Source organism: Ostrea edulis, chromosome 3, assembly GCF_947568905.1.
Source record: "Ostrea edulis chromosome 3, xbOstEdul1.1, whole genome shotgun sequence".
NCBI lineage: Eukaryota > Metazoa > Mollusca > Bivalvia > Ostreida > Ostreidae > Ostrea > Ostrea edulis.
The window spans coordinates 50,173,837-50,201,336 of record NC_079166.1 but is presented as its reverse complement, the minus strand read 5'-3'; the positions used below and the strand labels follow the sequence as shown (position 1 = coordinate 50,201,336).

The window sequence follows — 27,500 nt, the reverse complement described above, 5'->3', positions numbered from 1 at the left end:
TTTAACAAATTTGAATTTCCATTATGTAAGGAAGCTTTCATGTAAATTTCTGCTTTCTGGCAAAGTGGTTCTTGAGAAGAAGTTTTTAAATGACCCTACTCTATTTTTGTGATTATCTCCACTTTGAAGGAGGCATGACCCTTCATTTGAACAAACTTGAATCTCCTTTACCTAAGGATGCTTTGTGTCAAGATTGGTTGAAATTGGCTTTGTGGTTCTGGAGAAGAAAATGAAAATATGAAAAGTTTACAACAAGATCGACGACGATGCCAATGACAGACAACGGAAAGTTTTGATCAGAAAAGTTCCCATGAGCCTTCGGCTCAGGTGAGCTAAGAAGTTCCGAACGACAACTGAGTGTTGCGGAAGGATGGAAAAGGGTAAAACTATATGCCCCAACCACTTTGTGACAGGGGCATAAAAAGCAAAATTCAAGAGTTGGGATATAAATGATAGGTTGCCAAGAAAAAAGTCTTGATTCACAAGGTCAACAGGAAACCTCGTCATAAATGGTGTGAGGAAAGGAGAAATTGGACAGTTGATTGTGAGTGGAATAGAATGAAAGTCAGATAGTAATTGGAAAAAATGATAAAGTTTATATCTCAAGAAAAGACAAAGAAAAGTATAGTGCACAAGCTGGTGTGTCCATCAGCACGACGCAGGACAAGTGTCATGATCTGTTTGTATTAAAGGAATTGAAACATTAACTGATGTAGAAGGTAATATAAATGCCAGGAAATACTGGACCACAATTTGTGCCTTTTCTTAGCATGGCATTTTCCAGATAACCATTACGTTTTCATGGACGACAATGCTCTTGTACATAAAGCTTGTTTGGTAGAAAAATACATTACCAATAACAATATAATTACCACACCATGGCCTGTTCAGTCTCCTGACCTCAATATCATTGAGAATATTTGGTTGAAAATTAAAAGAACACTGGAACTCGTACCAAATTCATCAACACAAAACAGCAGCTTATGCTTATGGCGGAAATTTGAACTGCCTGAGAAAATATACCCACCTCTTATATTGAGGACCTGTATAGCACAATTCCTGCCAGATTATTGAAAGTTATAAAGATGAAAGGCAATTTAACGAAGTATTGAGGTAAGAAATTTATCATTTAAATTAATGTTTATGCAGATCAAAAATTACCAAGGTGAGTGAAGCTAAAACACAGTGGCCATTTTGAAGTGGCAAATAATTATATGTCCCTTGACTGTACCTAATTTACATAAATAAACAAATACAAATTGATAAAAAAAACAACTCCATGCAGTACCTTTTTAATGGATGCGGCAGTATCTGAGAAACTATTGATTAAATTTTTTGGCCTTAATGTTTGTTACATGTATTCCTGCTACCTACCGTCTCCTGGTTTCTGGGTTAGAGTGACTGTGACTGTCTCAGGGACAGGTTGAACACCATCAGATGACCACACAGATCCATCCACAACAGAGGAAAACTCTGTAGTCTGGCTCGCAGAGGACTGCCCAACAATCTCCACATTCACCTGAATACATCACACACAGAAACATCATTAGGTTGAGGAGAGGAGTAATCACTGCTACATGTATTGAATATATGCCGAATACAGTTCTGTATGGAAAAATATCAGACCGTTTGAGGCCCCTGGGATCATCAAATTTACAATTTTGGTAAAGGACTAACTGCTCTTTCTAAATATCTATTTAGTGTCAATCTAGTATCAACCACACTAAAGAAGATGTTATTTAAGTGTTTTACACATTAACACAATTTACCAAGTTTGGCCCTCCCCTGGGGTCAGAACCCCTACCCCGGGGATCATGAAATTTACAATCTATGTCCCCCTTGTTCCAAATATGCTTCATACCAAATATGAAAAAAATTGGAATGATAGTTATCAAGAAGAAGTTAAAAATGTCTTATGTTCACACATTTAATAACTGACCATTTTGGCCCCACCCTGATACCAAAACCCCTACCCCTGGGATCATCAAATTTATAATTTTGGTGAAGGACAACCTGCTCTTTCTAAGTATTTATTTAGTGTCAATATAGTATCAACCACACTAAAGAAGATGTTATTTAAGTGTTTTACACATAAACACTATTTACCAAGTTTGGCCCTGCCCTGGGGTCAGAACCCCTACCCCGGGGATCATGAAATTTACAATTTTGGTAGAGGCCTTCTTGCTCTCCATCACCATGCATTTAGTTTTTCTTACATGTATGTGGTTCTTCTTCAGAAGATTTTTGAAAATTGGTCAATTTTGGGCAGTTTTTGCCCTGCCCCTAAGGCCCCAGGGGTGCAGTAATCCTGAAATTTACAATATATGTTCCCCTTGTTCCAAATATGTTTCATACTAAATTTGAAAATAATTGGAATGATAGTTATCAAGAAGAAGTTAAAAATGTCTATTGTTCACACATTTAATAACTGACCATTTTGGCCCCACCCTGATACCAAAACCCCTACCCCTGGGATCATCAAATTTACAAATTTGGTAAAGGACTACCTGCTCTCTCTAAATATATATTTAGTGTCAATATTGTATCAACCACACTAAAGAAGATGTTATTTAAGTGTTTTACACATAAACACTATTTACCAAGTTTGGCCCCACCCTGGGGTCAGAACCCCTACCCCGGGGATCATGAAATTTACAATTTTGGTAGAGGCCTTCCTGCTCTACATCACCATGTATTTAGTTTTTCTTACATGTGTGTGGTTCTTGAGAAGATTTTTGAAAATTGGTAAATTTTGGACAGTTTTTGCCTTGCCCCAGGGGTGCTGGAGTCCTGAAATTTACAATTTATGTCCCCCATGATGCTTCATACCAAATTTGAAAAGAATTGGACAGGTAGTTATTAAGAAGAAATTAAAAATGTTCAATTGTTAACGCACGACGGACGACGCACAATGCACAACGACGGACGACAACCAATTGCAATAAATTAAAAAGCCAAAAGTGTTAATGACCATAAAGCAATTTTTTCAAGAATGCAGACTTGAATGAAAACTGCTCACTAGCACCCAGTATGATAGAAATCAGCCACTTAAAACATAGCCCTTTAAATTACGTTTGTTGATTTACCTGAGACAGTCTGATATTACAACAAAAGAATGCAGGCTTGAATGAAAACTGCTCACTAGTACTGAGTATGTTAGAAATCAGCTTCTTTGTTGTAGATAGTGGGAGTGATTAGATCAGTTTAAAATGGAGAGTGGGGATGAAATATTTCTGATGCAAAAACAAAATATAAATCTGAAAACAGGTCAGATCAAGATACCGACAATCTCATAAATGATATTCTAGGAATGGAGAAGGAGAACGCTGTTATGAACTTTAATATAAATTTTGAAGACACTCAAAAAATGCCGACAATGCAGGTGAGGTATAATATATATAAAAATGTAAATTTTTATAAAAAAAAAAGTATAAAAAAAGAGTGTTTAGAGTTTTTTTAATATAAAAATATAAATGTGTTACCATTTACATTAATTTCTAATTACACTAATAAATGTAATATTTATAAAGGACTCTATTTGTAATGCAAATTCTGTTTAATTGGAAAAGACTTTATCATGAATAATCTGTTTCAAAATAAGTTTGGGTAAATATGTAAGATTAAACTTTCATGTTTGTTAAATAATTACATTTGTATTTCTTCTGTTCAAGTAACAGTCCAGTTTTGAAGGATATCAGTACTGCATGAGACACTCTGATATTTCTATAAAGTTTGGTAATAATGAACTGTTTTTTGCTGGCCCTGGAGATTTGCTATAACCATGTTTTACTGTGTATCTTCTGGCATATTACTGTAAAGGGAGAAATATTCGCTTGGGTTTTCCCCCACTATATTCATGATTATGTTTACAATCGCGAAAATAAAACCATCACAGAGTGCTGTTGAAAGTATTTGGGGGTATGAGTTTATACATGAGAAGGGGTTTATCCGCGAAATTTAAAACATCGTGAAATACTGAATGATAAAAATCACGAAATTTTAGCTCTGTGAAATTATAGCCCTTTACAGTATCTGGCAGGGCATAGACCTGTAATCCCACCTGTGGAGTGGTGACTGCCAGCGTGCCATTTTCTACATCTACCAGGGCTTGGTGGATCTGGTTTTTGAGGTCATTGACAGTAGGAAACAGAGTAAGGTCATGTCTTTCTGGCACCTCTGTACCCATGTACAGAACCTTGGACACATAGGTTCTGGAAAAAAAAATCAGGAATGAATTCAAAGAATTTAAAGAAATACATTGATGTAAATCTCAAAATCATCCCCATTGTCCAATTTCCAATGCCACGTTTCAGACCATTGTCACTGGACTTTTGCGAGAACGACTGACTTTCAAAGTCAACGGCCGACTTCGACATTTAAACCTGTGTATGGTATGGAAGCACAATATCGTTAACTACAGTCAAAACTGCCATAGTGACCCACTGTATTAAGCGACTCACTGTCGTATGTGACCATAAAAAGTTCCCCCCCAAGACGTCACTCTATATATTGTACCTGTATTAAACGACCACCTGTCTAACGCGACCAACGACCATGATTTTTACAACCTTTTCGTGTATTTTCACGAAATTTTACCTCTATTTAACATTTTTCGATTACAACGCGATTACTACTTTCGATTTCGGTTGAGCAGACTATTCATTCTAGGAATTATCGCCCCTAACACTTTCGTTTTCGAACGCACGATTATTCTGGGAATTATAGCCCCCAACACTTTTGTTTTAAAACGCAGTTTGGCGGTGATCTTGTTTAGTCGGCCGTATGAATAAATTATCATACCCAATCTGTCAACATGCAGGGTCGTGTGTGGTTAATTAATAAAACGCGAGTTGTTTATCTAACAAAATCAAGGATCAGGGAATCAAGGCCGGTGTATTTGAAGGTGTAAATTTCGACAAACTTTAAGAAGTGCCGGATAGGCTAGATCGGAAATGAAAATATACCACTTGTTATACTATTATGTTCAACAGAGTGAAAAATTTGCCCGATTGCGATATAAATCAGGTAAATATTGTGCTTAGGACTGAAATTTTGAATGGAGTATTCATAGTTTTCCTGCATGAGATACTCGAGGTTTCCAGAATAATGACCGGAACTAGCGGTTCACTTCGACATGTCCCGAGTATTTGACACGTCCGACTTCAAGGAAGTTGCCTGCATTAGTTCAAAGCTTAAAAGATTTGCTGTGCATGTACAATGGATATTGTGATTTATTTAATGTTTCTCAAATTGAATAACAATTTCCAGCATGTAATATACAAAAGGAGATTCAACACTTCATCATTTGATTTCTTACCACAAGCATTGCATTTTTTATATAGTTACACTGTACAAGTGGACTATATATAAATACAATAAAGTGTTTAGAAGTTTTAGAAAATTTACATGCAGTTCATAAATGAAATTTAAATCTCATGTAAATGTGTAATATGAAATGCATGCAAAGTTTATCATTCTTAAACAGAGTAAATGTAATTTTTGATGAATAATAAATTATGATACAACACATTGTATTCTAAATTTTTAACTACAGTGTAATATTAATTTTATTTTACAACTATTAAAACAGTACTTGATATTTTTAATGATAAATTCCAAATACATGTAGTCATTTTCTCCATTGTACAAATTATTTGCGAAAATTTATCCATTAACTGCGGAAAATAGGCAACCTGTATTAAGAGACCACCTGTCATATGTGACCTTTTTTTCCATTCTCCGTTGGACGGTCTCTTAATACCGTGTTCAAACCGCTGCACGTTACAAAATGGTGGCAGCGAAGTGACTCTGGTGTTTGGCTGTCCAGAGGTTTGCTTCAGGTAGAGTATGTTTGTGTCCATGTACGCACTAGGTTTCATCCTGGGACGACGGCGGTTGTCGTGGTGAACGGCAGATGCTGAAGAGGTGCCAAACAATCAGAAAAGACCCATGCTAAGCTTCCCTGAGCAGGGGGGAGTGTAGGAGACAGTATGTAGGGAATTTCTATGGCCTCGCTAGTGAGCTAGCTTTTCCAGTAAAATGGTAGTCTCTCTCTATTGAAGTAATGGCTAGTGTGTTCAGATCACTGCATGTTGCAATATTATTACGGTAGGCCTGTTACGTTTCAAACCACTTGAACTTTTTTCACAAGGCAATTTTTACATGCATACCTAGGTGTAAAATGTTAACTCGCACAGATACATTAATTCATGTTTACACTTTACAAAAAGTCGTTACATCATGACAAATCGAATGTAAGTTTATTATGCAGGAGTTTTGTGTTTTATTTTATCATAAAAATGTATGAAGTTGTTATACAGCTTTATTCGATCAAACACACACAGACAGATACAACACAGTGCATACTAAGCATACTGACAATTCGGAATTACATGTGCATCTGCACTAATGGAGATCTGTAGCTATCTGGGAAAATATTTGGTCATACCAGAGAGCTACAGATCCACCCATTATAAAAAGCTTTGATTCACGGCGCAGGTCGCTGTATTCTTGCATCATGATATCCAAAAATTCCTAACATATTTTCCCAGCATATTTCTGTCCAAACATTTATTAAAGCCCCATGTGAACCGAAAACTCGCATCTTTAATTGATTACGTTTGTAGATTTAACCATGTTAGGTAGCAGTCAATTCGAATCCCGTTGATTTTTTTATATCTATTCATTCTATTAACATGAATACTGGATGTAAATTTTGAGAAGTAATCCTAGTACGTTATGAAAGCTATAAGTCTGGTCCCCTTCCCTGATGATTTTTTTCAATACTGACATATAAAAACAGAACTTGACGGGGATGGAACTGGAACTGTTTTCATCTAAAATATATAGGCAAACGGCACAGCATTGAAGAAAATCTATGTTTACACATAAACACTAAATACCAAGTTTGGCCCTGTCCTGGATTCAGAACGTCTACCACGGATGAAAGGTGAAGATAACGAACAGTGATTAATTTCATAACTCCTATGAGCAATTCAAAATAGATAGTTGGGCAAACACGGACCCCTGGATACACCAGGCAGGGCTCGAAATTAACATATGTCCGTCAGTCTGTGACTGGCTAAAAGTCTGGCGGACTGACTGACATTTGTTTTAGTCAGTCTGATGGGACTGGTTAATTTTCTAAAGCATCATTTTGGAAAATATACTTAATATGAAATTTCATACACATTTGGCATGCTTCGATCTGTTTAATCAACCGGACGAATCTGATTCGTAAATATAAATTCCACATTTATGTGTTACAATGTTGTCTAAGGCATAATGAGTTAAATTTCATTTTAATGATATCAACAAAATATATTTGATTATTTCTGGAAAACTCTGTTGGACTGGTAATTTTTTCTGCGGACTGGTTAAAATTATACCCCATCAGTCCGGCTGGACTGGTGACATAAAAAGTTAGCTTCAAGCCCTGCCAGGGGTGGGATCAGGTGCCTAGGAGGAGTAAGCATCCCCTGTCGACCGGTAACACCCGCTAATTTACAATTTCTGTAGAGGACTTTCAGCTCTATATGACCAGATCTATATATTCAGTTTTTCTTACAGATGTAAGGTCATAAGGAAGATTTTTTAATATTGGTCAATGTTTGCTTCATCCTTAAGGCCCGGATTGTGCAGGAGTACTGAAATATATACTTTATACCCCCTTGTCCCAAAGATGCTTCATACCAAATATGAAAAAAAAGGCAGTTATCAGAAAGATTAGTTTGGTCAAGTGTTCACGCATGGCGCATTAATTAAGTTAGGTGACATAAAAATATTTATGGGGACATTAAGTCACATAGACTTTACTGTTTTAGAAACAGTACGAGTATGGAAATGAACCGGAACAACTCTATAATGTTTGGACAACATTTCTGTACATTGCAGCGGTTCATCACTTATCCATATATACAGATATGTCATGAAAAGGTTTCCGTATAGTATGCTCGTGTCAAAGTCAGCCATTGACTGTAAAAGTCAGCCCTTCTTGCAAAAGTCCACTAGCCACGCTGACTGAGTCCGGGAACACCTACCCTACGTACCTCAAACAGTGGCTGTATGATCAGCGAAATCCTTGATTTTTTCATGAATCTTTATGAAATGATACAATCATTTATGGACCAATCACAGTCACAATAACAGATTTTATAATGGCTGGTGCAGGTTAAATGTGTAGCGTTTGTTTACAAAGAATAACAGACAAAAAGCTTACATATAACTCTTTCAGAAGCAAGTCAAGTATATAGCTTTATATCAAATAAAATCCACCTTAACAACAGAGACTATGCTGCAAATTCTGTATCAATAAACTTGTAGTGTCAGTTTTTCCAAATTGGCAATCCTCAGATTATTCCGCTACGAGCCACGTGATGATCTCCGACTGGTTTTTTTTTCCATCAAAAACAAATTGAGGGATCTCCTCGACAGGTTGATATTTATAAAGTCAATGGCCTTCTTAAAGCTGACATGAATTAATAAATATAGTATAATTCTATATGTCCTCCATATTTCTTTGCTAATCCGCCATATTCATTGGATATTCTATTGTTATAATAATAAAAACGTATCAGGGTTCGCATGCTATATAAGGGGACGAGTTTTGCTACGCTTCACTTCACATCAGTGTCTTCGATTTACCTGTGTCGGTAGCTTCGACAGGTAACACGTACATCTCCGATACTAATTTATAGGACATCAAGAAGAAATGAAATCACATTTTGGAACACCACGCAGTGCTCAAAATTACAATAAACATATTGTACAGTAGTAAATCATTATAAAAGCTTTGGATAAATAAATATAGAATGCCTTTTCTTTATGTGAATGTGCGTACATTTGCAGTAAATATGTCAAAACTATACAAAAAACGCGCATAAAATATTTCATATATTATCTATTGATAAAATGGAATAAGCAAAGGGTATAAAATCTATACCATTCACTTACTTTAAGCAAAATGCAAATACATAAATGCTACTGTACTTATAAACATGACATGGTCATGTACAATGTATGCTCGCCATGAGAAAGCATCGAATGCGGACGACTATTTACCTGGGTCTACTCGTAATATCTATAAAAGGCCGAAGATGTACGTGTACACTTGCCGAAAATACCAAGTAGTAGTAAAACTCCCTTTATTTGCATAATCCATGAAACAAAATGATAAACTTCATTTGTATTCCAACAGTATATATATATACCATTGTACACACTGCGACACACTTAGCCCGTGCGATCAGCTATCTTCAATCAGGTTAAGTATCAAAGTATATTTACCCTGTTTTGTGCATGAATCCTTATACCGTATGATTTACTGGTCAGAGTATTGCAGATTTATAAATCAGGAAATCATTTAGGTACATAAATTGTTTATGCATATATAATTTGCATATACAACACTGTAGGAGTGTATGGGGATGAATGAGAGAGAGAGAGAGAGAACCGATGATCTTGTAATAATCGCGCTCTTATTAAGACAAATGGTATCGTTAATTCAATAAATGAGAACAGTAACTCAATATTGCTCTCATTAATTGATAATACAGATTTATTTGATTCATTTAAAGCACGCAATAATTAAAACTTAAACATATCTTTAAATAATGTTATTTTCAATTACTTCATTTTATGCTAATTTGGCACTCGATAGATCTTATATATCTATGCCATTTTGCGTTATTACATTCTGCGTTGAACTCAACGCTAAAAATCTAGGGGAGGGGATAAGAGTGTCTGTCCCCACCTCTAATAAAAATATCTTTTTTTGTAATGCAAACAAGAGGTACTGTGAGCAATGCTCACTAAGAATACCCCCCGCTTACCCCAATCTCCCAAAGGGTGTTGTTAATAGGTATAAATTACCTATTTCCCGAGTGTAAAAATATGGTATGTCTTTGTAGAAGAAAATGGAAGATATAGTCCAAACACAAATCCATGGTAAAAACCTATAATTTTGACCTTGAGATTAAAGGTCAAGGTCAGAAAGAGGTCATGAATGTACATGACACATAGTCATACCATAAGATATGGGTGTATCACCATGGGACTATGTCAAAACCCTATAATTAATTTTGACCTTGAGGTCAAAGTTCAAGGTCATATAGATGTCATGAAGGTACCCGACACATTGTCTCATGGTGATACACTCATGTGTCAAATATGGTATGCCTATGTCAAAGAACAAAGAAGTCATGGCCCTGACACAAATCCATTGTAAAAAACCTATAATTTTGACCTTGAGGTCAAGGTCATATAGGTACTTGACACATCGTCTCATGGTGATCCACCTGTGTGCCAAATATGGTATGCCTATGTCAAAGAACAAAGAAGTTATGACCCGGACACGACAGACGGACGGACAGACAGTGATTCCTATACCCCCCCCCCCGAACTTCGTTCAGGGGTATAATAAAAGATATCTTGGGTGACACCCCCCCCCCCCCCCCAATTGACCCCAGCTTGAAAGTTCTGATATAATAGTAGAAGACACACCACCACCAATTAAGAAAATGAAGATATTATGAGGCGCTCATAGTAGAGGACTCTAACCGCCCCATCCCACCCCCAACGATTGTTGTCCTGTTGTCCCACCCCACCCCCATGAAAAATGATGATACATATCTTGTTATTACATGTACATTTTGCTTTGCAACACATGCATGTATAATACTAATTGTAAGGTGTAGAATTGCACCCTTTACCAAGTTTTCCTTCATTTACACAGTGTAAGGAATGGTAAACCAAAATCACAAAACAAAATGCATAAAGACCAAGATATTTTCAAGCGTAGGAACTTCATTCACGAATGCATAAATACATGTATTGCAGGACTATAGCATATGTGTGTTTTAACGTTTCTGTAACATGCCATAATGATTATACTTTCAGGCTTGAGTGTAATTTATTCATAAATATTTTCATTTCGTAGATCTGGCGCAATGGATATATACTGAAAATAGGTTTTATTTGATATGATACAATGTCATTATTCTATAATGCATAAGTATGATTTGCAAAAGGCAAGAGTATAAACCTTTCCTTTTTTCATTATTAGTATCAATATCTATATGATCACGAAAAAACATATAATTTATATCCGGATTCATATACCGATTTAGATATCAATAAAAACAAAGCTGCATAGTTTGGGGGAGGGGGTTCTAATGAGTCTGATGAAATTAAAAGAAGGAACCCCACATTTGCATTCAAACTAGATGTACTTCATAATGAATTCATTTCTGCTCTGACTGAAAGCATGATTCTAAATTTGGGAACGAATCTTGCATACAAAATAATAGAGGAACACATAAATTCGAGCTCCTTTGGAATTCAATGAAATGCAGATATGCACCTTTCAACACGAATTGATATGTTGTTTCAGGCACGTATACAGAGGGTTGGGGTGGGCAGGGAGGCTGGTCTGCTCTCCCCACTTTTTTGACAATTTACTTTTTTCCGTTAATTTTAACATACAAAGTCAGTATTTTCTACATACACAGTTCAAACTAATATTTTTTTAAAAATTGTAATGAATTCAATTATAAGCATCAACTCCTGGAACTTTCCGATATATTGTCAATCACAAAGTTTTAAAAAGCTGGAAATTTTTAATGCTTGTAAGCTTATTGATCAATTTCCTTTCCTTCTGTGAAATGATATATTGCACATCAAGTAGGACGGTATCTCTCTCTCTCGTTCAATCAATGAATATGAACAAACAGAGACTGTAAATAATTATGTGGTTCCCAAAGAGACAATAAAACTATATTTTCATTCATACATTTCCTTTTATATGTGTATTTGTGTAATCAACTGTTTATTGTGGATTGCAAATGTAATACCCGCATATTCACACAGATGTATATTTTTGATCATTATTCCCATATTTGTATATCCAAGTTTGTATATGATCATCGATAAATTTTGAATTGTGCACGCAATATATCCAACCAGATGCTCAGTGTATATGATTAGATTCCCGATTTCCATAAACTGCAAAACCTCGACCAGACAAGCATTCAGGAAAAATTTTCAACTCTGACATCTCCCCTTATTGAAGACATGGGTGAAGTGTGTCGCAGTCTGCATAATGGAATGACAACATGTTGTACAGTTCTAACGAGATTTATCATTTTGTTTTGTGGATATATCAGAATAAAAAGAATCTAATATTTTCGGTAAGTGCACATCTCCGATACCTGTTGAATAGACATCCATATTTGATACGGTTTTTTTTTTTGGGCGAATATGCCATGTGCATTACATATTATGCATATGACATGCACCTGTATTTTGCAAGAATTGATATAAATAATATATTTTATGCTCTTTGCTTATTCCATTCTATCAGTATGTAATTGGCAAATGATTTATCCGCATTTATTTCATAAGAAACTGCAAATACTTGCATGCACTTGCAAGTATGCAAGAAAAGCTTTTTTTTGCATTTTTGTATAAATTATCTAAACTTTCAGAATGTTGGCATTGGTATACAATTAATATTTTGTAATTTTGAGCAAAGCATAATGTTTTGAAATGTGATTTTATTTGTTTCTCATTCCCTATATATTACTATCGGAGATGTGCACTGGTCGAGTCCACTTAGAAAAATCACTCAGGTGTGACAATCACATTTGGAGTATATACAGGTATGGCGGATAAGATGAGAAAGGTGTATGTATTTATTAATTCATGTCAGCTTTAATCATACATCCACAACTGATGTAGTGTGAACGGAGACAATAGACATGGTTAGCAACGATGGTTTCAGACATACATGTAGATCTCTCAATTTCATTAACTGGCAAAAACTTGTATAATTATGCTACATTACTTTTTCATGAAATTTGGTATAAATATTTGGTTTTATTGGAGGTATTGTGTCTGATTGGTTTTATTGGAGGTATTGTCTGATTGGTTTTATTGGAGGTATTGTCTGATTGGTTTTATTGGAGGTATTGTGTCATTGGTTTTATTGGAGGTATTGTGTCTGATTGGTTTTATTGGAGGTATTGTGTCATTGGTTTTATTGGAGGTATTGTGTGATTGGTTTTATTGGAGGTATTGTGTCTGATTGGTTTTATTGGAGGTATTGTCTGATTGGTTTTATTGGAGGTATTGTGTCTGATTGGTTTTATTGGAGGTATTGTCTGATTGGTTTTATTGGAGGTATTGTGTCTGGTTTTATTGGAGGTATTGTGTCTGATTGGTTTTATTGGAGGTATTGTCTGATTGGTTTTATTGGAGGTATTGTGTCTGATTGGTTTTATTGGAGGTATTGTGTCATTGGTTTTATTGGAGGTATTGTCTGATTGGTTTTATTGGAGGTATTGTGTCATTGGTTTTATTGGAGGTATTGTGTCTGATTGTCAAGGCCATTAACATGAATATCAGGATCCTCTTCTGCACTGTTTGAGTTTTAGCAAGAAAAGGCAAGGGGAATATATTTTGTTTTCAAATTTTCTTAAGATATTTTTGTTATGAAACTCAAGACAGCTTATCAAGAAAAATGCACAAGAACTTTTGTAAAAAGTTTTATCTTATGTAAAATTTACACCTGAAACCATCATTATCATCCACTGGAACATAATTTGTAAGTCATTATGATCTGTATCATGCTTATTTTTTATGTTGTTTTTATTTGATAATAAAAAGTTTTAAATTAAATGTAAACATTTTTATGAACATAGTCATAACTTCTATTGACAGGAAATAAATCTAATGGTAAAAGGGTGTCACAGGATGTACAGGAAATGTCAGGGGTGTACAGGGACATCTACAGGTGTACAGGGATATCTATAGGGTGTACAGGGATATCTACAGGGGCATCTACAGGGGTGTACAGGGATATCTACAGGGACATCTATAGGGGTGTACAGGGACATCTACAGGGGTGTACAGGACAGGGGTGTACAAGGACATCTACAGAATGTACAGGGACATCTACAGGGGTGTACAGGACAGGGGTGTACAGGGACATCTACAGAATGTACACGGACATCTATAGGGGAGTACAGAGACATCTACAGGGGTGCACAGGGACGTCTACAGGTGTACAGGGATATCTATAGGATGTACAGGGATATCTACAGGGGCATCTACAGGGGTGTACAGGGATATCTACAGGGACATCTATAGGGGTGTACAGGGACATCTACAGGGGTGTACAGGACAGGGGTGTACAAGGACATCTACAGAATGTACAGGGACATCTACAGGGGTGTACAGGACAGGGGTGTACAGGGACATCTACAGAATGTACACGGACATCTATAGGGGAGTACAGAGACATCTACAGGGGTGTACAGGACAGGGGTGTACAAGGACATCTACAGAATGTACACGGACATCTACAGGGGTGTACAGGGACATCTACAGGGGTGCACAGGAATGTCTACATGGGTGTACAGGGAAGTCTACAGGGGTGAGCACGGATGTCTATAGGGGTGTACAGGGACGTCTACAGAATGTACACAGACGTCTACAGAATGTACACAGACGTCTACAGGGTTGCACAAGGACGTCTACAGGGGTGCACAGGGACGTCTACAGGGGTGCACAGGGACATCTACAGAATGTAAACGGACATCTATAGGGGTGTACAGGGACATCTACAGGGGTGCACAGGGACGTCTACAGGGGTGCACAGGGACGTCTACAGAATGTAAATTGACATCTATAGGGGTGTACAGGGACATCTACAGTGGTGTACAGGGACGTCTATAGGGGTGCACAGGGACATCTACAGAATGTAAACGGACATCTATAGGGGTGTACAGGGACGTCTACAGAATGTAAATTGACATCTATAGGGGTGTACAGGGACATCTACAGGGGTGTAAAGGGACATCTACAGAATGTACACGGATATCTACAGGGGTGTACAGGGACATTTACAGGGAATGACCTGGGAAATGTCAGGGGTGTCCAGAGGCAAGTACTGGTGAAAGTCAAGAGGATGAGCTGGGGACATGGAATGCCAAGGGTAATCACAGGTATGTATTGTGATGTCTAGAGGCAGGGTCAAGAGGAAGTACAAGATGTTTATTGAAATGTTCGTTAAAGTCAGCACAGCAGAGTAGTTTCAATGATAGTTATATCAATACAATTGTTACATGTATATTAATTGAAGCATTTACATTAAAACAAGATGCCCACAGACCCTATCAATCACCTGAGCATTACTTAAAAGCATCACTAGCCACAAGGGCTATCAATTTAATTTTCCTGTTCTGCATATCTAAACTAAATTTAAATATTCAACAGCAGTATAAAACTAGATGTGTTATTAAAACACAAATGACCCAGAAAATGCTCATACTGATGAAAGACTTTACATAATAATGTTATATTAAGACTAAATGACAATTTTGGACCCGCTTTATAGTCAGAACCCTGGGGTTGTGAAATTCACAATTTAGGTACATTCCTTTCTGCTTTTTCTAAATATGCATTTAGTTTTCATACCATGTCAGCTGACTTAAAGAAGCCTTTCAAATGATAAACATAATCACTATCTAAATTTTAGCCCCATCCTGATACCAAAACCCCTACCCCTGGGACATGAAATTTATAATTTTGGTTAAGGGTTACCTGTTCCTTCTAAATATCCATTTACTTCCAATTTAGTATCAATAGCATTAAAGAAGATGGTATAATATGCAAGTCTAAAAATATGTTTTTAAATGTTTTTTAAAAGTGTTCAAATTCTGACAATGTTGGAGGGTATCAGGCAGGAGTTCCAGAGTGTAGCTGCTGCCACATCCAAGCGCCTGTTTCCATATGTGGAGGTTCGATATCTAGGTCTAACTAATGTCAGTGAATTTTCAGATCTTAGGGAACGATTTGGTTGGTAAACAGTGACCACTTCCAAGTATTTTGGTGCCATCTTATGAATCACATTATATGAGTAGAGGATAATTTTGTATTGGCTGCACCTGTCAATAGGAAGCCAATGTAAAGAAATCAGCACTGGAGTTAGGTGATCACCTCTCTTGATACGAGTGATGATTCGTGCTGCCATATCCTGTACCCGCTGCAGTTTTGCCAAGTCGGTTGTGTTAATACTGGAAAGAGGAGCATTGGCGTAGTCGAGCCGAGATGTCACGTGGGCACATACTAAGGTGTTGCACACATCTTCTGTGATGAGCAACCGTATTCGTCCGATGTTACGTAGTTGATGATAGCAAGCAAGAGACACAGATGAGATTTGCATTTGCATGCAAAGTCTATTATCAAACCATACACCTAGGATCTTCACAAACGGTGCTTCACTGATAATAGTGTCAGCAAAGTTCAGATCTAAGACACGCTAAAGAACCCTCAATGCTCAATGGCCGTAAGCGCCGAGCATAGGTCTAAATTTGAAGCCCTTCACCGATCTTGGTGACGTCTCCATATGAGTTAAAAATTCTCGGGAGGGACGTTAAACAAGGTGCAATCAATCAATCTAGATATTGAGCATGACAGTACATGACAGATGATGACCAATTGCAATAGGTCACTCGAGTGATTCAGGTGACCTAAAAACTTTTATTATAATAAATCAGCAAATGTCATAGATGTAAAACTAGTACAAGCAGTCGGGCATTATGGTAGAATGCTATAATGAAATTAATTTTTTTTGATCGATTACAATTTTTTGTCAGAAGTATGAGATTACTGAATTTTTAAGCGCAGTCTTAAGATATAATGCGATAAAAATCAATGTCCTGATATGTTTTAAAATCTGATAAAATCGTTTAAACTGAGAGATGTTACACCTTCTCAGATATAATGAAGTTCTGTATTACAATATTTTGCCGAATATAATACACACTTTTTTTCAAGATTCTTTTTTTTGCACCGTATTATATACCGCCATAGGCTTTCGACTCATTTTTCTTTCAGGTGAAATTTGACAGCAAGTTCATTCATACCCAATATATAGCCCATGTATAGATACGGTCTGCTTTTTCACATTGTTTACCAATGCGAAAATTGATCTTTAGAAAATTACTTCAGGAACATAAAATTGTTGAAAATTTAATGCTTGCAACCGGTAACTAATCAAATTATTATGAAACAGCCAATCAATACTCATTGGATCTTAAAATTCATCATCATGCAAAAGTGCCACGATATTATGAGCCAGTGATAGTGACCAGCACAGGTTTTTACGAAGTCATTGTTGTGTACATGAGCTTTGTCACTTGATTTTGTCAGGGTAGCCGTTGAAATCTTTCTCTCTGTGGCTTTCGAGCAGCATGCTGCACAATTTCCATAGGTCTGGGAATATGCAATTACTTCAAACTTTTCTTTTGCAGTAAACAACTGACATATTTTTACCTGTGAAATTTTGTAGGGTAAATTGTTTTTGAATACTTCATTTCACTACCGTCTTCAAAACATTGTTATTACAGACGGAGCACAATTTAAATAATTGGCTTCAATTATTATCATTTTCATAATTACCAAGGGGGTGATATATCGCACCTTAATTTGTACATCATTTTTTCTTTGTACATCATTTTTTGCAGCTTTGGTGGTGTGTTGATTACAATACTGAACGCTTGTTCAATATTTTGATTTTATTTTTATAACGTCAGCTATTTCATTAATTTGAAGTTTAAACAAAGAAAATAACGAATCTGTTAAAACTTTAATGCTAAAAATAGAAGGGACTGGTTCGTGATTTTTGAAAAAAATATTTTTCATTTTTCATGTTGAACATTAAAAATATAACTCATTTTAATGTTGACAGCCAAAATTTTAACCTTCTGAATGCAAGAATAAAAGCAATATTTTAGCCTTAAATCTGTGTTATGTAAACAAAGACTCGGGTCTTTTTATGTATACAAATAAACCAGTGAAAGATCAATTTTGTATTATAAAGCATCTTAATTTTGCATAGTCACTAATTATAACTTTTAGATGACACATTTTACCTAAAGAAAATAGCTTCTATGATAATGTGTATAATCTTCATTTCTATGTGAAATCTTTTAACACATTAGACAGTAGATTTTGAACATTAAAAGTGAAAAACAAAATTTATGGGGAAAGCCTGGATCAGTCCCTTTAAACATTTTGCAGCGCTGTATACAAATTTTTGTGCTTTGTTCAGAACTTATGTTATTTCCACAAATACTTCTAGTGAAATTAACCACGAAGAATAAAGTCAAGAATACTGCTTGCTCAGAATTTTGCTGTGTATTATACACACAAATTGCAATTTTCCCTCCATTTTCAGGCCCCAAAAGGGGGGTGCGTGTTAAATATCGATGCATATCATATTTTGCAAAATATGGTATTACAAACCATTTCAAACTGAACCACTATGGAAGCTGACCTGAGCTGTTTTCTGACAGTATAAACACTGGTTTCCCCAACTGCTACCAGTTCCCTGATTTTTTGCCTGACTCGGGGATCCAGCCTCTCCTTGGGTGTTTCTAGGTGAGGGTTTACAGTTGGAGGAGGTTCTGCTGTGTTGAGCTGAAGCTCTCCATGGAATTCGTGAGCTTTCTCTGTTGGTAACTGGACATAATATCTTAAAAATAGATGAAAAAATGAAGATAATGAACAGCGATCAATTTCATAACTCCTACAAAGAATACAAAATTAATAGTAGGGCAAACACCTATGGACACACCAGAGGTAGGATCAGGTGCTTAGAAGGAGAAGCATCCCCTGTCGACTGGTCAGACCTGCCGTGAGCCCTTTCTCTTAATCAAGTAAACAAAAATAATCTGTAGTCAAAATCAGTATGTATAGGACGGCCTAACAATGGCCTATATTTTTGCAGTTACTCCCCTTACACCGGAAGTTGGGGGGCGCGCTTACGATTGCGGTCCTAAGCTTCACATAAATAGTATTAACAAATAGTGTATTGTAAAGTTTACATTACCAAATTCTTTATTATGCTGAGTTTTAATAGGCTGTAATATATCTCTGACAAAAACAAGGTTTAATTTCTTAGATTTTCTAGAGAAAACTTTTTAAAATATGCACTTCGTTAAATTGTAGAGTTAGGGAAGGGGGAGGGGGTGTTGTAGGTGTATTTGATGTTTATTTCTGTTCAAATTATGCAATTAATATCGAGGATTTCAGTAGTAATCTGTTTTAAAATCAACAGACACCTAGAATTAAAAGCACAATGAAAGCATGTGATACAATCCGGCATGTAGCATTGTTTATATGGGATGGGGGGGGGGGGGGGGGGGGGGGGGGAGGAGTTGACTTCATGATATTGCCTGAAAATTCTTGACAAGTAAATTTTAGAAAAATCCAAAGCTCGAAAAGAAAGGCGGCAAGGGTAGATTTTTCCGTTCCATTCATCGGTTAAATTTTACATTTCCACTACCTACCATTCACGACAATGCTGGGTTTTTTTCAGGGGGGGGGGGGTGCATCCTATCTATAGATCTATCTCTGCACATAAAAATAACCAACTTTGTATGTAATAATAAGAGGGGGCAGACCCATTATTGCTATGAGCCTGATGATTGTTTTTGTGCTCTTTCAGTTGAGTAATTGAAGTACAATAAGAGGTGTAAGTTGATGTACACAAAATCTAACTTTCAACAGATTGAATCACATGCGAAAAAAAGTATTTTAACAAAAATATTACACTAGAGATACCAATTCGAGATAATTTAAAACATGCTTTGTGTATTTGCACCAGGCCTGGAGGTTATAAATCTTTTACCGTACTCATACTCAAACTCAGCCATGTCTGTTTTGAGTACAACTCTGAGTAAGCTCCGAAGTATACTTGAAAAATCTTGAGCATGTACTCCATTTGAGTGTGAGGATGACTTTATAAAAGTTTTATAACTTTCACTTTTGAGTATGAGTACGATTTTGGAGCACAGAGTTTTGAGTTTGAATATGAAAACGTGCTCAAAAATGTTTTATAACCCCCCAGACCTGGGTACATTTAGCAACAAGTATAGTTTTGTTCAGTGTGATATGATAAATTGATTATGTACATGTATGCGTTGGTTGTACATGTGTTTTTTAGGCATATCTTATTGCATGGTTTTTGTGTTTTGCTTGTCGAAAATATTGATAAAAATTAATAATGAAGAATTGCTGCTATACTAAGGACATCATGATTCTGATCTAAAGAAATCGAGGACTAGTTACTATTTACATACTTTGTTACATCATGACCATACATTGCTTGCGAGAAAACCACACAAGGGACACATACAAATGTAATCAACGACTAAAATATTTTGTTCAGTTATACTATTTTTAAGTCATTACACTTAATTCTTAGAAAAATTCCTTAGCTGGCAATTGATTGCAATCAAAAATTGTAAATTTTCTATTTATTTCTTATATGACACCGTCAACTGTGGACCGCAAAATGCTGCACGCCCTCTGTAATCAGGGGTAAATAACTCGCATAGCATTATGAAAAATGTAGGCCACTGGTATGAAACACATCAAGACACCATTCAACCAAATGACTGGTTGTATTTGTAAATGAGATCACTATAACTACCATAGAATTTGCGAAATGTTGACTTTAAACAAGACTGTTGAAACCCCTGTAATATCAACTTATTTGTCAGTAGCCTGCATCAATTTAAAAACTTAATCATACGCAGAACATACTCTTGTGTATTGAATCAGTTGAGAGACATAAACACCACATACAAGTGATAGTGGAATATTGCTACATAAATATGGAAAGTCAAAGATGGAGAAACTGAAGTCATCCTGTTGTCATTAAGGGCTATTCCAGAAATAAATACATGGGGGGGGGGGGGGGGGGGGGGTCAGGAGGCACCTTTTGTATATACCAAGCACCCATAAAAAAATATAAAAAATTACCCCATAACCCATCAAATTAATAAACTCATTTTACAATGACCCATCTAATAAAAAAAAAAACTAACCAGACCCACCACAAAAATATTTTTAAAAATGAAAACGGTACAAATCTCGTGAGGTTTTCGGGACAAACATTCTAGTCAATGACGCGGTAATGCCTGTGCGACATTGTATCACAGTAGTTCTGAAGAAACGATGTCACATCAACAATCAAAGGCATCTATGGCGGGAATGTTGGAAAGATTGGGAGTCCAAACGATGCTATTATCATGAAATGGGTATGGATATGTTTTTCCACGAATCATTCGTCTTCTTGGAGCCCACACCCGGAGGCCTCTATATCACCATCACACCGACTGATAAATATAACGCATCGGTACCCTCGTATAAATCAACTAAGGTTTGCCTATTTTTATTAGAAAACGGAATACCTATTGGTTTCAAAATATTCCCAAAATCGATGCACTGTAAACTGTAATAATCTACAGAACAGAGTTCGCCGCCATCACGTCCAAAGGGACCCTACTAAACGCACCTCTAATTTGAAGAGTGCCATAATGGAAAGTTATGCGCTGTAAAGAGCGACAACTCGAATAGTTCTATGTTACTTCCGATTTCCGATTTCGAAAGCACATTTTCAATTTTCCCTCCGAAGTTTTGTAACCAACACGACAAGAGCGACAATAAAAATATTCTGAAAACTCAACACCCACGTGGCACAAAATAAAACAATAGAAACTACCCACTACCCATAATAAATATTTTTTTAACAGTCCAACCACGGACCAATTAAAATATGAAAAAATACGACCACCCACACAAAAAAATATCATTTGCCGCCCGACCCCCCCATTTGATCATTTCTGGAACAGCCCTAAGTTGAATTGTTAGTTTGCCACCAACATCTATGTATATAAGTGTGAAGCAGATATGGAAAACTATGTGGTGTCTTTTATTTCAAATTCACAGGGATTTATCAAATTGACATGAACTAGAAAACTGACACAGTCAGCAAGGGCCCCGCTGAGGGTTATTAGAGGAAAGTGACATCTGTATCTAATATAGCAATGTTTGGGGCTGGTAGTATATATGTTAGAATTCATAATATATAAAGATACATTGGAATGCAAATTTATGAAAAAGGAATCATGAAGCATATCTATGAGAGACTGATGCAATTTAATTTTACTTCTGTTTGACACACACTCATCCACTCAAACACAACAGAGTGCAACTAAATCCCATTGTAATAGGGGATTCAAAATGGATAATCAATCTCATAACTCCTACATGTATAAGCAATACAAATAGATAGTTGGGCAAACACGGACCCCTGGACAGACCAGAGGTGGGGTCAGGTGCCTAGGAGGAGTAAGCATCCCCTGTTACTACATACTATTCGAAAAGGATTATGAATTTGACATATTGATGTCTTGGAAAAGGAAATTCTGACATCGGGGCTCTAAGCGTTTTCAAACACATTGTCATTTGATAAAAGTGTTCTACATTTTTAAAAATAGAGATTAATAGAGGGTGAAGCCCTCTCATGGCCTAAAGGGCCATGAGAGCGAAGCTCTCCCTATAGGTAACACGTATATACATGTTTAAAAGGAAAATATAGAAAACTAGTGAAAAATTAAACCATACCCATGGAACTTGAAAATTTGGTCCCAATGGCGTCGATTCGAATACTATCGCGTGGACATGTATTTCTCCATTTTGAATCTCGTATACCCATGTTCACGTCGTTCTGAGATGTTACATAAAATCCATAAAAGCATGTAAACCTTATTTTCTTAATCATATATAATGACTATTTGATTAACGCGAATTGTACAACGTACATTTCCTATGTTTGTGTATTTGCTAAACACTGACGCTGAATATGACGTCACAATGCACTGTTTACATCAGTTGCATAACGTTTCCCGCGTTCAATGAATAGGCGGATCAAAAATGTCTAACGTTAGAATACTTTGATTGAGCTCTGTCCTCACACGTTAGGTGTTAATATTTCGGGATATTTTTTCTCCTGTTATGGATCTAGATACTAATGCCAATATTTTTTGCTTCTCCCTCAAACACGGTCATGCCGTAAGACATATTAGAATATGTCTTTACATACATAGGTGAGAAAGTTTCCATTATTCCTAGCCGAGGCATACCAAGTATGCGCAAAAAATTCATAAGCAAATATCAAAATACTCATGTAGAAAATGTGGACCTTACCGTCAACAAGCGCAGTGAAACACGACATTTCGAGATTTTCACCAACGAAAGCTCGGTAACAGTAATGAATAAGGTACACTCATTTTGTATCTATTTTGTGACTTTCTTTATTGAAAGGAACAGTTCTCTAAGGTGTAACATGCAATTACTACATAATTCAATAACTTGAAGCAGTTTCACTTTGCAACCGGATATATGAAATTTTATTTCGTATTCCGATCCCGATTGAAAGTTGTTGACTGGGAATGACGTGTTAATTCAATATACATGTAACATCAAGCATTTTTTATATCACATAAAAAAAAACCAAATATATACACATACACAATGTTGTAAATTTTCTATATATCAATACAATGCATATCATAATTCAAATTGAATTATCTCCCTTAGACAGTGGTAAATAGATACGGTCATAATAAGAAAGATGATGACATTCAAACAGACAGACAAAGTGACATGACTCCAAAATCTATAGGTGTCTTCCTCTTATTGTAAAGTATTTCGGTACAAAATTTGAAAACTGTACAATGAAAACTGTTTGAGTTATCGTGTCACAAAGAAAGTGTTCATAATAACAAAGATAATGACACACATACAGGCAGACAGACAAAGTGATATGACCCCAAAATCTATAAGCTTCTTCCTCTTATTGTAAAGTATTTCTGTACAAAATTTGAAAACTGTACGATAAAAACTGTTTGAGTTATCGTGTCACAAAGAAAGTGTTGACGGACAGACGGATGGACAATGTGATTACTATGGGGCTTCCCGCATTTCATGCGGGGCCCTAATGCAAATGAGTATTGTTAATAAACAAAATGTCTTCTATATATCTAACTGTCAAGTTGAAGGCCACAGCAAGGAGATTTTTCTTTTATGTAGAAGCTTTCGAATAAATTTTGCCTTGTAAGAATATAAAAACAGATCAGCTAATAAAGGACCACAATTCATGCCCATGGAAATTCCAACAGACTGTTGGAAGACCTGAGCACCAAAGACTATGTAGATATTATCAATGATGAACTACTGCATCTTTTTAATATAACTTCAGTGTACTTGTGCGTGGAATCAGAGTGGTGTGTCACAATGTAATTTTTTAGAATCAGAGTGGTGTGTCACAATGTAATTTTTTAGAATCAGAGTGGTGTGTCACAATGTAATTATTTAGAATCAGAGTGGGTGTCACAATGTAATTATTTAGAATCAGAGTGGTGTGTCACAATGTAATTTTTTAGAATCAGAGTGGTGTGTCACAATGTAATTTTTTAGAATCAGAGTGGTGTGTCACAATGTAATTATTTAGAATCAGAGTGGTGTGTCACAATGTAATTTTTTAGAATCAGAGTGGTGTGTCACAATGTAATTTTTTAGAATCAGAGTGGTGTGTCACAATGTAATTATTTAGAATCAGAGTGGTGTGTCACAATGTAATTTTTTAGAATCAGAGTGGTGTGTCACAATGTAATTTTTTAGAATCAGAGTGGTGTGTCACAATGTAATTATTTAGAATCAGAGTGGTGTGTCACAATGTAATTTTTTAGAATCAGAGTGGTGTGTCACAATGTAATTTTTTAGAATCAGAGTGGTGTGTCACAATGTAATTTTTTAGAATCGGAGTGGTGTGTCACAATGTAATTATTTAGAATCAGAGTGGTGTGTCACAATGTAATTTTTTAGAATCAGAGTGGTGTGTCACAATGTAATTTTTTTAGAATCAGAGTGGTGTGTCACAATGTAATTTTTTAGAATCGGAGTGGTGTGTCACAATGTAATTATTTAGAATCAGAGTGGTGTGTCACAATGTAATTTTTTAGAATCGGAGTGGTGCGTCACAATGTAATTTTTTGAATGACTGCTCATTTCCTTTTTCCATTTTTGTTGAAGAAGCAACTGTCTATAATATCAAAAAGTATAGTCTTTAATTTATCATGAAGAATGGTCGTGTAAAGTGTTGAAAAGTATGTTTTGATGTTGTTGAATTGTAACTTTGGTAATACTATATTATGAAAAATGAAATAGTGTTATTTAGACATTATCCCAAATTAAATCAAACTTACAATTCCTTCCCTATATCATTTGCACCAAGGACCTTCAATTGATGAAATGCATTATCCATCGCAGCTTTTAGCGACTTCTTATCTTGATTAACATCAACTGCAAATTCTGGAAACTTCTTGACCTTTTTGATGTATATCCTGAAAGAATTCACAGCATTATTAGTGTGCCAGGTACAAAGCACTTTTGTATAGCAAAACATGCATTGTAATTTTACATTTGGGTAGCATTTGGTAACTCAATAAACAGTAATCTGCATTACCTGAAGATGCTTGCATTAAAATATGACTATAATCATGGCCCTGCTTGTCTTGAGAAGATTTAATCCTATATACAATGGAACCCCGTTATTATGTTTCTCATTTTTCTATAATGATGTAGCGTAATATTGGGGACAATGTAATGTTGCCAGCGAAATCCATTAAAAACATCATTTGGAAATAGTATATCTTCTGTTGATATTACCGTTTCTTTGTTTTAAAATACCATGACATTTTGTTTTATTTAAATGTCCATATAATCATGTTCTCATTCCTTTTCTTTGTTTCTAGTGTAGGATGCATTACATGTTTTGATATCTGCATTAGTTTCTGCCATTTTGTTCAACTTTCGCTTTCTTGTTTACATGCGTTCATAAAAATTTCTTTCAATAACTCATTCCTGTTCGTATTCAACATTCATAAATAAACTTATAAATAACAAAACATTGCCTGCTGCCCGATCCCATTCACTTATTTTGTGAATAAAATATTGTTTAATTTAATTAAACAGCCCCAATAAACATTTTTTATTGAATGACGAAACATATTCAAACTGCAAATTGAACTTTTCAGAACCTTGAGCTAACATTACTTATATTTTTCAAAGTATGAGTGGGGGCATGTTGCATTGTCCAAATTCAAATAGAAAATAATAACAACAAAAAATTGTGCTTTTGCCTGAACTTCAAAACCCTAAATCGTGTACATGTGTGTGGGGAAGGGTTAACTCAAACTGCCTCACACATATACATCCCCCCCCCCCACCCCCCCGAATGATTTGTGAAGTGGGTGGGTCACTATATGGATTGAATTCTTGAATTCATAACTTTCAAGCTTAAATATTATATGTATTGTACATTGTTCTCACACTCAATCACTGCTACTGTCAAAATAGGTGGGGGACCCAATATATCTTTAATATCATCATCAAAAATAGTTGGAGGGAAGGTGTGAACTCAAGCTTCCTGTGAGGCCGCGACTGAATTTCAAGCATTGAAGCACACGGACCTCATGTAATACAATCAAGTTTTTAGTTGTCCAAGTCAGTTTAGTATGGTTGAATACTTGACTGATTAATATTCATCTAAATTTTACAACACTTCAGTGTAGAATTAATCACTCACGTTTACAGTGATCGACTTCTAAAATTGTATACAATGTTGAACACGTTACATCTATAGTCAGAATTAATTCATAATATGAATTTCTGAGAAATAAAACATAAATAATTCTGTTCATCAAGGTGAAAGATGTGATAAAGCTTTGTAGCTGAATGCATCGTTTACTGACAGTTCACAAAAAAAATTGTACACAAGGAAAGTCAATGAAAAATGTTAATTTTCAAAAAGACCATACTTGTGGCTTCTTAATTAGAACAACCACTATTACTTCAGCAAAAATTTTGGGATTCAAAAATACCACAGAATGGTTCATTTACATAATTTAACATAAAATCCAGATTATATGTCATTTTCATATGATTTCATATAGACACTGTGTGTATTAGGGACTAACTTCTTAGATAAGACGGTCTTCTTGTGTATTCAAAATACACATACACCGTGCCACGCCGTGTCTACGGTGTAACACGGACCATTTTACACGGTGTTTTTCACTGTGCGATGGGGAATACTCGTGGCCTGTACTGTACATATCCCTATACATAACTTCAATCCCCTATTATAACCCCATCTTACCCTTGGGAATGATTTGAACGAACTTAAATCAGCACTATGCATTGATGCTTGCATACCAATATGACTAATCATGGCCCTATCATTTTTGAGAAGATTTTTAAAGAAATTTTTAAACAAGAGGCCCATGGGCCACATCACTCACCTGAGTCAGCTTTGCCCATATCTGAAGACTTTACATATATATATTGGCATGTAAAACCTTAGTCCCTATTGTGGCCCCAACCTACCCCTGGAGGCCATGATTTGAACAAACTTGAATCTGTACTATGTCAGGAAGCTTTCATGTAAATGTCAGCTCTTCTGGCCCAGTGGTTCTTAAGAAGAAGATTTTTAAAGAGTTTCTCTATTTATTCCCATGTAAAACTTTGATCCCCTATTGTGACCCCAACCTACCCCCGGGGGCCATGATTTGAACAAACTTGTATCT

General features: G+C 35.9%; 1 protein-coding gene across 2 annotated transcripts in view; it reads right to left on the bottom strand.

The window, feature by feature from the left end:
* LOC125676013 (calcium-responsive transcription factor-like) overlaps positions 1–27,500 on the bottom strand; it is an 83,392-nt gene that overhangs the window by 21,886 nt on the left and 34,006 nt on the right. For both annotated transcript variants that reach the window (XM_048913896.2, XM_048913898.2), the window contains exons 7-10: positions 25,119–25,256; positions 18,338–18,535; positions 4,061–4,211; positions 1,375–1,519 (exon numbers count right to left, since the gene is read on the bottom strand). In XM_048913896.2, the coding sequence (XP_048769853.1) occupies positions 1,375–1,519; positions 4,061–4,211; positions 18,338–18,535; positions 25,119–25,256 (632 nt within the window). The remainder of the gene's footprint in view (positions 1–1,374; positions 1,520–4,060; positions 4,212–18,337; positions 18,536–25,118; positions 25,257–27,500) is intronic.